The sequence below is a fragment of the Leptosomus discolor genome, chromosome 22 (assembly GCF_034619465.1).
Source record: "Leptosomus discolor isolate bLepDis1 chromosome 22, bLepDis1.hap2, whole genome shotgun sequence".
Classification (NCBI taxonomy): Eukaryota; Metazoa; Chordata; class Aves; order Leptosomiformes; family Leptosomidae; genus Leptosomus; species Leptosomus discolor.
Window position 1 is genome coordinate 4,632,139 of NC_141412.1, and position 15,169 is coordinate 4,647,307.

At 45.3% G+C, this 15,169-nt stretch overlaps 1 protein-coding gene across 1 annotated transcript; it reads left to right on the forward strand.

Moving 5' to 3' along the window:
• The first annotated feature begins 649 nt into the window (after positions 1-649).
• Positions 650-1,975, forward strand: LOC147413953 (uncharacterized). The gene has a single exon (XM_086476881.1). The coding sequence runs from the start codon at positions 650-652 to the stop codon at positions 1,973-1,975; it is 1,326 nt and encodes a 441-aa protein (XP_086333007.1).
• Positions 1,976-15,169: the final 13,194 nt, after the last annotated feature.

The following is a 15,169-nucleotide window of genomic DNA, read 5'->3' on the forward strand; positions in this document are numbered from 1 at the left end:
TGTGCCAGCCCTGGAAGAAAAAGGAGCCCATGTGGCTCGGGCTAGAAGAAAATATTATTTCTTTGTGGAGTATAACTGTGGGTAGCTCAGTCTTTTATCCTAAATAACAAAGATGGTTGGCTGGTTTTGTTGTTTTATAGGGGCTCCAGCTGCAAGTGTAAACCCCCTTTTCCCCTTCTAGCTGGAGGAGTTGCCCTTGTAAACATGCTCCACCTGACCTATGTTACTGGACATAACACCAGCTACTCCTTGGTGTTGACTGCTGCCTGGCCAATTAATGAACATGCCTGGGTGACTGAGGTGGATCCTTGGTTAAGTGCAGAGGTCGGAGCTCTGACCTGCCTCAGTGCTGCAAAACCCTTGCTATTGAGCTGCTAAGATTGTACAGTGGTGGCTTTGTCACTTAACGACACTCACCCAAGGCACGGTAGGAAGGTGCTCTCCGGTGTATCAAACTCCGCTGGGCTGCGGTGTGAAGGGTGGCCCGCCCTTCTGCGCAGGACCCTGCGCTCTGTCTGCACGTGTGCAGACCTCTGTAGGAGCTAAGCCTCTAACAACCCTTTGGTGTACAAGGAAACATGTCTGTGAAAAAAAAAAACCAATTATGGTTTACACTTGTTCTTTCTTGCAGGTTCTGTTGAGTGACAAGATGGGGAGCGATTTGAGCAAGCAGGTCTGCTGTGTGACGTGTCACCTCTGTAGGGAACGGCGGGCGGAGGAAGCAAACGACGAGACCAGTGAGACCAAGCCCATCTTGCAGCCCTCGAGGGAAGCGTCGATACGCTTTGATACGCAGCCTTCCCCGCCAGCCCTGGAGGTCTCCGAAGAGGTGCAGTCGCTGAGCCAGGACCGACGGCCATCCGCTGATGCTTCGGAGGAGAACACGCAGGTCTGCTCTGCTGCAGATCCCGTGGGGATGACTGAGGGATGGGAGGCAGCCTGGGACTGCACGGACTTCCTGGTGGCCCCTGCAGATGGAGAGACCAAAGGAGAAGTTGAAGTGTTAACTCCAGTTGACAACCAGCAGGAAAGAAAGAAAGCGGGTGACGCAGAAGAGAAAGTAAAACCTGTTCCTGATGCTCCTGAGGCCCAGCCTGCTGCAGGCACAGCTTGGGATGCAAAGCTCGTTGCAGACCAAGAGCGATCTCGTGACCAGGCCGAGGCTGGCAGTGAGGGTAGCCCGTGTGCTGGAGTAACTCCCCAAGAAAAGAATACTCTCACCTGCGTAGGCAGCACAAGCGAAACTGCAGCTGGCCAAGATGGTGAGATAGAGCCTCCTCCTGCAGAGACTGGAGAGAGTCTCATAGGAAGGAACTTGCCACTGTGCGCCGCACACAAGGCAGGGGAGATGGAGACCTACCCTTCTGCTGAGCACGCGGAGGAGTTGGACAGGGCTAAGCTTGCTGAAATAAGTCCTCGACCCGCCATGAGGGCTGAGCCTACGTCTCTGGTAGAGACAGCATTTCTGCTGGCTGCGCAGGCTACGCAGAAGGCTAGGGAGACAGCGGATCCTTTGGAAGCCGTAGCACATGGTATGGCTGAGATGTACCCTGCTGCAGTGCCTTGGGAGTCCCTGTACCCACACGGGGAATCTCTAGAGCTGGCAAACCAGCTGCTCGACTTCTGGGAGCAAGAGACCCAGTCTAGCCTGCCCACTGCACAGGAGATGGACAGCCTCGGCTGTGCGGAGCCTGCCGAACCGAGGGAGGCTTTACGCCAGTCAAGCGGTGGTGTGCTCTGTGACCTGGGAGATGAGGAGAGCAGGGAATGCGGGGCACAAACTGCAGCGAGTGGGGCAGAGCCACAGCACAGGATCACGCCACAAACAATAGAGCTTCCGCAAGAACTGCTAACTTGTGTTCAGATACCTGTAAAGCAAGAAGCCAAGTTCTTAAATGTGGCGCCCTCAGCGTCTGAAGTGCTTGGGAGCAGCGGAGAAATAGAGGCTGAAAATGTTGCAGCTTGTGAGACCTGAGGATCACATGGCTTGGTGTCAAATCCCAGGTTCCGTGGCAACGACACCATACCTGCCTTGAGGAATTTCAGCTATGGGAAGAAACTAATTCAAGCTGTTGAACTCGGGATTTTGTGAAATGTGTCCTGCACTTTGAGAGCACTCTTGCTGAACAGACAGTGTGTGAAGTATGCAGGAGATGTTTCCAGATCCTCTCCTAAATTATGGTTCGGTCATGGTCAGTAGCTATTTTTTCAGGACTTTGTGCCTTACTGGGAGAGAACGGATTCATGTAAAACTAATTACTGTTGGGCACTGCATTCCCCCAGTGTGGTACGGTGATGTGAGGTTTCATCTCTTAGTCTTGAGAGCCTGGGAACAGAGTAGGCAAATGCTCCTCTAATCTAGTGCAGTCAGATGTTTTCTGTGAGGCTAACAGCCACTTCCCTTGCTTCCATGAAATAATCAAATGTTTGAACTACCTCCCTGCATACCTCTCTTGTACAGTCCTGAGTTTACTGTCAATATTGAGCAAATGTTTTCACAAGATGGTGATGAAATAATAATTCTGGTTTGTTCTTTCTATCTCTTGTAATAGTGGAAGTGTTCATGTAACTTGTACTGCTTATGCAGAAGTTAAAAAAACAATGTAGTCTTGATCAGAATGCATAAGTCAGTGTATTGCAGCTTAGATCTACTGACTTTTAATGTTCCTAACTTTATACTACCAATAAAATATTTTAAGATCACTGCAAAAACCCATACTGAGTATGTTTTAATTGTTGAGCGTTAAGGAGAGTAGAGAATATGACTGAATCTACTCTGTGCTTTTTCACTGTACATTTCAAAGGAAAAATGGTGGTGTACTCCTGAAAAGCTCTTCTAACAAGCTCTGTGGCTGCATGGAGTGAAGTGCCCAGATATTTAGGTGGGAGGGCGGCAGGATGTCACATGGGAGTTTTTTCAGGTGTTACAGAGCTCTTGAGGAAGAGGCCTTGAAAGGATGCTGGGGAAAAAACCTACAAGACGAAGTACTGTGCTGGTGACCATTTGTTCAGCTTGCACAGAGCTGAAAACTGAGAAGGTGGGAGTTAAGTGTCAAGTGATTTTGGGGGATGAAACTTAATGCTTTGAGCAAACTGCTTTGGCAAAGGGATAGGGGGTTTTGTATTATTTTTTTAACACTTTGACTTCTGTCCTTCCAAGTGCATTTATGCTGACAAAGCATCTTACATGTAAGACCTGCCAAACACACGTTCTGTCGCCTGCGGTGCCTGTAATACTTGGTGTCCCTTAAAAGGCTTCTCTCAATGAGCAAACCATATCTGTTGCTCAGGTGGGCTGTCTCTACAGTGATATTAGACAACGGGCTTCTTGGACCTAAAAGGAGGGAAGCTATTGAATAAAAGTACTCTTGCAAAACTTACTGAAGACTCATCTTTATAAATGTGCTTGCTTGTCTTGATTTATTATAGTGTAAGTCACACAGCCCTCACGGTTAGCGCCTCTGTGTAAGGGCTGCCTAGCAGGGAATGGGGCAGGTCAACTGCTCTTCTTTCTCCTGCCCTCTCTCATTAAGTAAACTTCACTCCAGGCAGGTGAGAGGGGTGAGTAAGAAACCCAAAGAGAAAGAGACCTCAGTCACACTTATGCCTGCCTATGGGCTGGGAAGTTAATCCTGTTAAGCGGGATTCTAAGATGTAGCTGTGCTACAGAAAATGGTTGTTAACCATTTGGAGTCGTAGGCGTGTGGTTCCTGAGCCTGGAACCCAGGGGAAGGCAGAAAGTCTCCGGTCAAGTTCATCTTACGCACCATCTGGAAAAGCGAAGTGCTGGCATCCCAGCCCCGCTGTAGAGCTCAGTGGCAGAAAGCCTTTCTCCTTCTTTGAGGAGGAAATTTTTCGAACGTGGCCTGTCATTTTCCTGCCATGTCAGCTGGGTGATGAATGAGAGAAGCCCCTGGGCAGATCATCCAATGGATCTAGATGCCACACTAAATGTACTGAGAGGCCCTGCCATGTGCATTGGAAGGAAGAGACAGTTCTAGTAAGAGGGAGCAGCTTGAACTCTCTGCAATAACAAAACCCAAACCACAAAGACTGATGTCCTGAACTGACTGCAGCTTCCTCCTTACGAGCAAGGAAGCCATCAAAAGGGCTTTGTAATGGTCCTGCTGTACAGCATTCAATCATGCCACGCAATTCTGACCTGACAGCTGCGCCAAACTCTTTGTATGGTCTATTTTTTTTTGTTATTTGTTAAAACATGAAGTATATGGTTTTTGAGAACAGCCCTTTTAAATATATCAAAGTAGCAGAGATCAGAAAAGGCTTCTGGAACAAATACTAAACCTTGTCAAGAGATAAGATGTGATTGCACTGACAGCAAAATTTTCCTTCCTCCGCTTCTGTGTGTTACGTTGCCATCTTCTGTAGTGTCTCACATGCAAGAGATTTTTTGGATTGTTTCAAATGGGCGTAAGTTAGACCTTGTTGTTAGAATGTCTTCGTTTTTCACAACGATACGAGGGTAAGAGATTTTATACTTGGAATCTCAGAAATATTCCAAGCACCTAACGATGACCTGAGGACGAAGCATCTTCCCACTATACAGAATACTGAAATAAGTGTTTACAACATTGGCAGTAGTAATTTTTTCCTCACTTATAATCAACAAATTAACTCAAAAGGTCTTGTAGCATTTTCAAAAAAAAAAAATATCTACACTTTCAACATAAGTAAGGTCTCAAAAATCTCTCCCCAATTTTTACCTAATTTACTGCTTTCTGTCATTCTGTGCCTTTTATGGTTTAGCTGTGTCTCTTAACATACAGCAAATCAGCTTCTGCTCCTTTGGAAATACACTTTCCAGTATTTTGCACATACAGCAGGTATTGCATGAGCCTCGTGCGACACAGGGAATAACGTTCACGCACGCAGAAGTGAGCGGTGGGCTGTGGATGCATCGTTTCCCTCTAGTTAACATTGTTCTGCAAAGCACCAATGTCCCTAAAGGCACCACAGTTTTTCAGCCACCGATCTGTGACAGTCTCTACATATTGTCACCTGTGTATCTCGCATGTCAAAATCACGGGTTCACTTCAGAGAAGTTTCCAGCAGCCACAGAAACCACGAAGTGCCGACGTATTTCAGTTCCACTGAAGCCCAGCAGGCTTTTGAAAAGCTGATGTAAAAAACCCCAGACATTAAGTGAAATCCTTACAGCCACTGTGAATACGCCATCGGTGGAGCCACCAAGCATGGAGACCTGCTTATTACCCTGCAGAACTAAAAGGCAAAGCACAGATGTTGTCCTGTTATGGTCCCCGAACTGGCTGCATGCACAGAACTACCTCGCCAAAAGCTCCTGCTGCGTTTTCTGCATTAAGGGAACCAGAGCAGCTAGGAAAAGGATAGGATGCTGAACCAGATTTGGCATCCACAAATGTAGGTTCAAGGGGGTTTTATGTAAAAAAAAACCCAAACAACCAAACCAAAAGCAGCAGCCTGGAATCCAGCTATTTTGATGGGTTTGGATTTTGTTCAGATCCATTGCTCTTGGCAGTGGATATTTAGGATCTGCCTTTAGACTCATGTCTCTGGGATTAGTTTGTTTTTAATGGATATTTGCTTTTGTGTTTTGCCCATGTGACCTATTTAACGTTACAACTCTCTTCCAGTCAGTGAACATAACCAGGGCGATACAGTAACGTTAATGCCAACAGAGGGTGATCAGCTGTGGCTGGAAACATTAAAATAATCTGCAACCACTGTAAAACAGCTAATTGCGCAGCTCAACCAGCTGAAGACAGCACAAAAGCGGAAAGGGGGATAATTTTTCACCCCCAACTGCTCAATATAAAATAATATGGGGGACTACAATGTCAGTAACACCATTTGTAAACTACAGGACTATTCAAACACAGCCTGCGGCACGCTGTTATTCTGCCACTTGGCATCACACGTTATAAATAGTGGTCAGTTCTCCTTGTCCATAACTGCACTGTATTACTCTTTAGCTTTATTTTAAGTAGTGAATGCCAATTATCAAATGACCACAACAAAGCTAATCATGGTATCAACCCCACTGAGGAAGTGCAGGCGGGTGCTGTTTCCAAAGGCTAGGAAATGGCTGGGAAAGTGGAGAATACAGCGTAAGGGAACTTCACATCCTGCTGGAACTAATATTGGGAGTCAAAGGGGGAAGAGATTATGTGTGACCACCTCCTCCTATTTAACACCAGCCTGGGGGCTTTGCTCTGCAGGTGTTGGGTGTTTAGTGGGGCTTGTGGAGTCGTGCTGGTAAGGAGGGGATGTGGGGTTTTGGGTGAGGGGAGGTAGTGGTGTGCCTTTTGTGCGGTGTGTGAGTGTATCAGCTGGCTTGCTGTCTGGTTTTTATGGTATGGGTTCTTTGTTTTAATTCATCTATGCTTTTAGAGCCTGGGTCTCTGAGTACAAGCAATTTTGTTCTTGTTAACTTGTGTATATGTTTCAGGTAGACCTTGCTACTCGGTTCTGAAGGTTTAGTTTTGTGCTGGGCGGTGTTCATTTACTTTTTGGTTTGCTTTGTGCCTCTTGCGGTCTTCTCTTGATGGCCTTCTTAAGCAGTAAACCATGCTGTGTCTTGTGAACTTCAAATTCAAGTGTAAACTATTTTCTGCCTGCCTTGCTTCTCTTGTCTCCTGCCCTCATCTACTACCAGTATCTAAACACTTCCTTGACTGGGGTGACTACAGTCTGACCAACTTGGCAGCTTTGCTACACCAGTCTGTAGTATAATAGAATTCTATTGGCACTGCAGCCATGCTGCTGAAAGAGTGCATAGGGCCCCTGAAGAGCTGTAGCTGTTTCCCTGAGTGGTCTGGTTGATTGACAGGTAGTTTCTTTTTTCCTCCTCTTTATTTCTTAAAAGGTCTTTGTGCCCCCCACCCCCACCCCCCCCCCATGTGCAATTTCACGTGTGTTTAGCTCATTTCTGTGGTTTCTGACAATGCTCTATGGCTGCTATTATGTGAGAACTGGACAGCTAACTCCCCTAAAGGGGTAGAGGCTAATGAATATCCATGTCTCGCAGGTGTGCAGCCACTTGGTTAAGAGACAGAGCTCCCTACTCATCTTCAAGCACTCTGCAACTCATAGCAGGGTGGCAGCCTTTCCAGAAGGCGGCAGTTAGTTGTGTTTATTATCTTGCCTCTGGCCATGGGAGGTGTTTTTGGCAAGAACAGGCGGCTCCGTGTGTTTCCCAAGCGAGTTGTCCTTTATAAGGCCAAAGGAAGAAGGACATCAAGGACTGCACGCATGTGTTGCGATGCGTCAACGTGGACTGGGGAGAACCATTTTCATTCAGCACGTATAGGAAGGACTCCAAAAGGCCCTGAACCTTCTGCTGCAAAATCGGTGTTGGACGCTCCTGAAAATGAATCTGCTGCCCAGGCTAAACGGGAGACAGGAGAGCAGGCTGCATCTCTGCGTGCCCAGCAGACTGAGGGCCCGCTCTCTGTGACGGCTGGGGATGCACGAGATGTTGAGGTGTCGCAGGACCCTGAAGCCAAACCTAGCGGAGAGGTGATGCAGCACCAGGAACTGGCTGAACGGACAAAACCAGATGCTCAGTCTGCCAGGAGAAGCCCACAAAAGAGTAGTAAGCCTGAAGCTGTTCTGCACCCTACCGGCAGCTGTATGCCCAACAAGCAACTCGGCTGTGAGGATCATGAAGTGGCACCTCTTAGACAGAATACAGTAAAGGCTGAAGTCCATGTGTCTGCAGATGTCCACAGTGGACCTGGAGAGTCTGCTACAGCGGAGTCCAAGCTGCTCACTGGTGCAGAGCAAGAGGCTGGAGTTGTGTGTGTTTCAGAGGAGATTTGTGTGGAAAAGACTGCTTGGGAAGTGCCCGTGCAGAAGGCTGCTGACTCCCCGGCCGCTTTGTGTACCACAGAGGAGTCGGAGCTGCCTTTGAAGGCCACAGAGACAAGAGAGGGCATTACGAATGTGGAGAGGTCTGCAGAAGAGCAGGCAGTGGAAGAGCAAGTATGCTGTGCTGCTAAAGCCCCACCTGATCTCCAGTTGGAACAAGATACAGAGGTTCCTGTTGCTGAGGATACGGAAGAAAATGCTTTTGTACCAGAGGGAGCTGAAGAAATGCCTGAGGTCTGTGACGATCGGCAGACATCAAAAGAGATCCCATGCTGTCTGGCAGAAACCCAGGCTGCTCTGCAGGGTAAGGACAAGATCAAAGCTAGTGAAGGGGAGAAACCAGAGGAGCCCTGAAATCGGGTGCAGCAACCATTGAGCAGATGGGCAGTTGGTCTGTGGCCACGTGATGAATCTGCTGCCTTGATCCCGCAAGGGACTAAGATACACAACGGGTGCCTGTGCTCCAAAGGACCCAGAAAGCAAGGTGTTAGTAAAGCCTGCTTTGAAAAGCGATACTAAACGTAAAGCTGGTGTGTTGTCTTCTGCATGTGGCACTAACTTCCTTTTCTCCAGGGGGAGGGGGTATGGGCAAGAGCTAAGTGTATCTTGGTACAAAAAGTGTATTTATGTAAATGACTCCTCTTTTGTTTTTTCTCTACATGTACATATACCCTGGCTAGGGCTATGCACGTCATGATGATCTCCCTGGGTGTGACTGCACAGGGATAAGGCTTCTCTGACAAGCAAGCCAGATGGATTGATTACACTTGTCTGTACACCCCACTCTGTCACTACTATTTGAAACCAACTGTGTTGAAATGCTCCGTGGACAGTGGAGTCTGTTCCAATCGGCATCAATAAATGGGCACGTTTTAACACTTGTTACTATGAAATGTTGTTTCATTAATGGTCACCTGCTTTATGGTTTGTGCTTGTTCAATGGAGGTGAACTGGCTTGGAGAGGAGGCCTGTGGAAGCAGCTGTCTCCAGAATGTAACCAACAACAGAAAGTTCTGCTGGCCGTTTTGCTGCAAGTAACAAATTTCAGGTAACTACATAAACAATGCTGGTCTCTAATTGTACAGCTCCTAAACAGAGGTGAGTCTCCCTGTCGGACTGGGCTAGCTGAGCAACTGTCACTGAATTCACAAATCATGTGGTGTTGAGGGGAACATGAAAAATAATATAGCCTAATTCCTTTCCCTCTGGTTCAACTGAAGAAGGGTCTTACACCAAATGATTCTGGTAGAGCTCATGGGGATTTACAAATCAAATAATGACTTGAACTAGACAGCTGGAAAACTACAATGAGAAGGAGGAGTAAGAACCTCCCTAAGGAAACTGTTTCTAGGTCTTGAGTTCTTGCATGCTTCCCATACTAACAGTATTCATAGGAGGGGAAAAATAATAGTTAGAGGCAAATCAGGATATGAGGATTTTGATAGCTATACATCCATTCAAAGGATGATAGGTTTTACTGTCTTTATGTGCTTAATCACATCAGGAAGATAGCATACCCTTAAAACGATTTCCTTCGAATCAAAGGACCGGGCTGCCACACCGCAAGCCTATCGACTTAAGCCAGACTTCCTTAATCTATTTTCTTTTATGACCAAATCTGTATGGAGACACTGTTCATAGAAATGTCTCTTCCCCCATCACTTAAATAACACAGAGCATGTTCCTTCCCCTTGGCTGTTACTCAAAATCCTGAAGGCACCTACATCAGTTGATGATGTTGACAAGCTGCCCTGGGTTTGGTTGCCTCTAACAAAGCTGCTGCTGCTGTTAGTCTGGAAGCATATTTATGCCCTGCTTACATAGAATTTAGATTTAACAATCAGTGGGTGGGCAGGCTCCTCTTTACCACTGCCAGGAGAGCTAGGATGCCTGAGGAAATCACAGCAAAAGAAACAATGCTAGCAAAGAGCAACAAAAGCTTCTGTGCATCATTCTGCCTCTATCTGAGATATTCAGATCAGCAAATGTAATTAATTGCCAAGTATTTTCAAAAGGTTGGTATTATCATTTGCTCTCGGTTTGCAGTTGCTGGGAAAACCAATGGATGTTTGACAATTTGGCAGGAAGGGTGTAGAAAGCAGTGTAATAGCGAAGAGAATCGCAGCTCAAGTGCAGAGAAAGGGATGTCCTTGCTTCTTACCTGGGGAAGTGCTGAATGCCAATAAGGAAGAATTTCTCAGGGACAGATTAAGGCAAGAAGCAGATGGAAGTTTGTTTGCATATGTTCACGGCAAAGGATCACTGAAGTGATGGCAATTGCATCAAAGGATTCTCGGGGTGGTGTTGGGTCACCCGGTTTGGGCAAGCATTTCGGGGAAACTGGGAGCCAAGATCTCTCTGGGCCTGGCTGAAGTATTTTTTTTCTTTCTCACTTTAAAGAATCATTTAGTTCCAAAATAGGCTTGTCTTTGTATTTCATGTTGGTGGTTTAGTTAAGTGCTTGCAACTCACTACTCATCGGGAAACCCTGTTAGGAGTGACTCAGCAGCTCTTACTCCCCCTGTGAGCAGTGATAGTGCACAGCTCAGACTGAAGGTACTGCTCTAATCTAGGAGCACAATAAAATGTATAATTACATGAAGCTGTTGCTGACACGCTGAAACAATGGCTGACAAAAACAAAAGGGATCAATTTTCCCCCCAAATGGTATCATGCGGAGTGATACTGCAGGGAACAGTATCCCAAACGTTATCCTTAAATACAAGCCTAGTTCAGACTGACAATCTGTCGGCCGACATCACGTGCTGTTGGGTGATCCCTCATCTGCTTTGCTTGAATTTTACTTGAATTTTAGTATTGAAATCAAATTAGCAAAACTTGGAAATGGCCCTACAATCTGAAACACAGACATTCTGCTTGTGCTCTGGAAAAGGAGTAATCCTTCCCTCCTTTCTCAGAGAAGTCTCCTGGCAGAAGGGAGTAATTCTCCATCAGACATAACACTGCAGAACTTTGGGGAAAGTAATTTTTGCGATGCCCTAGCTGAATGTAAGAAGTTCCTTGGTGTATGAGAACAATAGCTGCAATTCCTCTTACAACCTATCTATTGCAGTTCCGATGCTTTCCTTGATCATAACCTTTTGGGGTTTCTAGATGTGCCCCATGTACTGTAAAGCCAACCTTTACTCTCAAGCTGTCCTGGTTTAACCTACCCAAAATTACACTCAGAAGATTTTGCTTTGGCAATTCCAGTGGCTTTAATTGCGTATGTCAGCAGAGACTCTACCTCACTTCTGATACTTGCATTGAAGCTAATGTCAAAACTAATGTTTTTGCCCTTTCCATCTTGTGAAGTATTTGAGTAAAATGCTGAATATTGATATCGCTGGCCTCAGAATGAAGGCTACTTGTCTCCTGACAAAAGATTTCCTTGCAAATCTTTCAAAACTTTTAATGCTAATGGGATTCAACTCACTGTACTGAAACTCCTGGAAATAAAGATGCAAAGCTCAACTTTCAAACATGACTCCTGTAAGAATAGGACTTAAGTTATGAAAGCACTTTAATGCTTTTAAACTCCCAGTCCCACCCTTAAAAGAGGGAATGACTGCTCTTTAACAGCGGAACAACTGTACCGTCCAGCACGGCACGTCCACAAGCCATCTGTGCCTCCGCTTCACGAGCACTGAACTCTCTGTGTCACTGATGAGTAAATGCAAGTTATACTTTTTACTGCTGTTGGTCTCATCTGTTCAGGCCAGTTGTAATTGTAGAATTTATTGTCACTGCAGTGGTGTGAATATAACTGAGCTCTGTTCCCAGGCTCTAGGCTGCCCTCTTAAGATGATAAGCAGCAAATTCTCTGACTAGTAAATCGACTATGAATCACTGCAAATAAGCATGAGGTAGCATTACCAATTCACATAACTGTCTTGCAGATGGTGTGGATTGTAACGTAACTTTTGGCTTTCTGAAAATCTTAGGTCCGGATGCTAAGAATCTTCGCTTTTATCTTTTATAAATAAGGCTTTCTGTCATTAAGCAGGTAACCTTGAAAATTCAACCGGGCCACACTTGAGCAAGTAAAAACTCAGGAGACTTTACAAGCCTGACATCTGCTATCTGGTCGTGCTCTAAGAAACTCCAGTAAATGTTTCTCTTCCTTTTGAAGCACCTTTGCAAAAAGTCATCACTATCTTAATCACAGTAAGTCTGTTTCTCCTGAACTGTTTAAACTGCTTGTATAAGGCAGTAACAACTTCTGAAAACAGCTGGTCAAAAAATAAACACTTCCCTTATCCAAGGCTGCACTGTTGGTCAATATTTTTGATCAATACAAAACATTTTTGTATCACCTTAGCTATTGTATCCCCTCCTGGCTTTCACAAACAAACTATTTTCCTTGCTTCCTTACACGCTTGCCCATGTGGTAATACCTAAAAGCACAGAAACCTATGAGGTGCCTCACAAAAGAACATCATATGATGTTTCACGAACATGGCATATGAACAGTTCCGCGGCTTTTATTTTTAGGCAGCAGAGATGGTGTAAGGGAACAATAATTCAGTCATCGGGTTTCGGTGGGAAGCAATTCAGTGTTACTGACCTGCCCTATTTAAGGTGCACCTGCTCTCTCACGTGCTGGGAGCTCCTTGGGTCCTTTTCCTTTGGAAGTGAGTGAGGGCACTATATGGCACAAGTTTGGGTGTCTGCTCGTTTTCCTTGGGGAAGGAGGAATATTTGCTCCTGCTGGGTCTTTAAGTCAAGACTTCTCAAATGAAATGGAGCTCTGTCTTTAGGTTTCAGCAAAACTGTAGTTCTGTTTTTTTTCTGTCTGAGATGGCTTTGAACAAAAGTCTGCTAGAGGCAAGAGCACGGGGCTAACAGCAAAGCAAAGAAACCTTCACAGCGTGAAATGGCCGAATGAGGATGAGGAGGGGGAAACGACTTCACTACATGTGAAAAATACCTGGTGTGTTTGTCCTTAGGGGTAACGAACATCTACATCTTTGTGCCTACCTCAATAAATAACACCCCTCTTGAGACAACGGCAGTAGAATCTGCCAATTGTCGTATTTTGAACCACTTCTGTAGTGATGACAACATCTAACTAATATAAATATACTGGAGAATAAACTATTATTTTCCTTTCCTTTCCTAGCATTATACTGCCCTACCAAAATCACACGAAACATTTCCCTGCTATACTCATTTACACAAAATCATTGCTGTTGATACAGCAATTGCTTACTCTGAGAAGCCAACCTGACAAAAGACTAATTTATTTGTAAGCTGTTCTCTTTCTAGCTTTGGTATCAAAGAGCATCTCTCTGTCTTTTTGTATTTCACTTTTTTTCCCTCAGTAGAGATGGCTGGGTTACTCTTTGCTGCTTTTCCATTCTTAGAACTATGTAGTTTTAAGTGATTAAGTTCATGCAGTCTTATAAGTGAGTGCCTAACCCGCATGGAATCATCATTTTTACAGATTCTACCCATAAAAGCAGCTCAAACCGTGCAGCAAAACTGCTCGGGATCCATTAGCTTCACTTCAAAAACTGTAATCCCTAAATTATAGATTTGCTTTTCCGTAGTTCCTCTTGTTCTACGCTGCGATGGTTAAGCTTTCCGCGGAACCATCTGTAATCATATCATGTTGTGTGGCAGCTCTATTTTACTTTAAATATTTAGCTATAAAAAGTGGCACAGGATTTGTCGTGGAACAGCACTTTGAGGGAACTAATGATCTGGTACTCGTGGGAAAATGCTTTGGCGTCACTGGCTACCCTGCTTAGGAGCAACACCTCATCACCCTGAGTAAGGAATAAAGGTTGAGAAGTTGTGATGCTGGAGATGGTTTAAGTAATGTTTACTTAGTAGTTTCTCTTCCAGAAACAGGACATTTGCCTTTTTTTAGCAATGACAGTTCATCTGCATGACATAGATTTCAAAAGAAATTAACAGACAGATCTGTATGCGGGTCCTCTTTCCCTTTTTGACACAGTTTTCTCCTGCTCTTTCTCTGCAAAGTACTTAACCTGTTCTCTAATGATGCTGTGGTTTTCAAATGGCACTCTATAAACATAACTTCAAGTAAATTTTTCTCTGCATTCAAAATATACTGCCCCTTACTATTATTTGAGTTTGAAGTGATGGCATTGCTGTTGTTTCTAAAAACTGAGTAAATGACTGATAAAATAATGAAATCCACATGTTTCTCATCTCTCAATAAGGAGACATCTTGCCTTTCCTTGCTCCTCCCTTCCATATCCTACCAGGCCTATCAACGGCTACCCAGGCTAAATGCGAACTTCTTTCTACAATTAATAAATGGTGCAGGAAGTAAGAGGAGACCTAAATAGCATTTACTTTGGTAATATAAACTAATAACTGTAAAGTGCAGTATTGGCTGACAGTCATGGTGAATAGCTGACTTCCTAAATGCTCTTAGTGATATCAAAAGACTGAAAAAAGGACTGTCCCTTGAACTAAGACTGACTTAAAACCAATAAATCCTGCAACTGATGTCCAACCCACTCTGAAATGAAATGTGAATCTGATCTTCATTCTAGGGGGGCACCTTCCTTGTCAAAATAGTCACAGTGACAGTAACAGTGCTTAGCCACAGGAGGACCCAAAGGCACATTCCTGTTCTTGCTCTAGATGCGGATAACAATGAATCCACATTTTGAAGCTTCCTGACAGGCTGGGGCAATTGAAAGAAATTTTCACATCAAGTTTTAAACTCTTTCTCATCTATACGCACCTCAGAAAACTGGGCCCGAGCAGCAAGTGTGCTCTTACACAGGGCTAGGGTGGGGGTCCTAATGAATTTCTTACCATCTTGCAGGTGTGATGACTGGCCTGGGAGTGGTCTATCAGCTCAGTAACAAGGATGAAACTTGGCTCTGTTCCTGCTCCCAAGTAAAGGCGCTGTTTGTGCCAAAGTCATTCAGCATCCCAAAGCCTCAAGGCTCCCTGGAGAAAGCTGCTAGCAGGATTACTGCTGCACATCTTGATCATGGGGAATGAAATCTGTCACAAGAGTTACTGCTGCAGAAAGCCCAGGAAGTCTGAAAGGCCGGCAACTGCGCAAGGAAACGCCGCGGTGGATTTCCCTGTTGCCCAGAGAGCCCTGGGGGCTGCGTTGTGGAGCGATGTGAATCATCCTCCAAAGGAGACGTCGCAAGATACCGCTACAGGGATACAGAACAAAGAAGTAGGAAGAGAAAGTGAAATAGCCTCATCTTTTCAGCCTGTGGATCAGAAAAGGGTGGGGACCACGGAGCTGCAGGACCTCCAGCCTTCTGCAGAGCAGCCCGCGGAGACTGAAAACAAACCC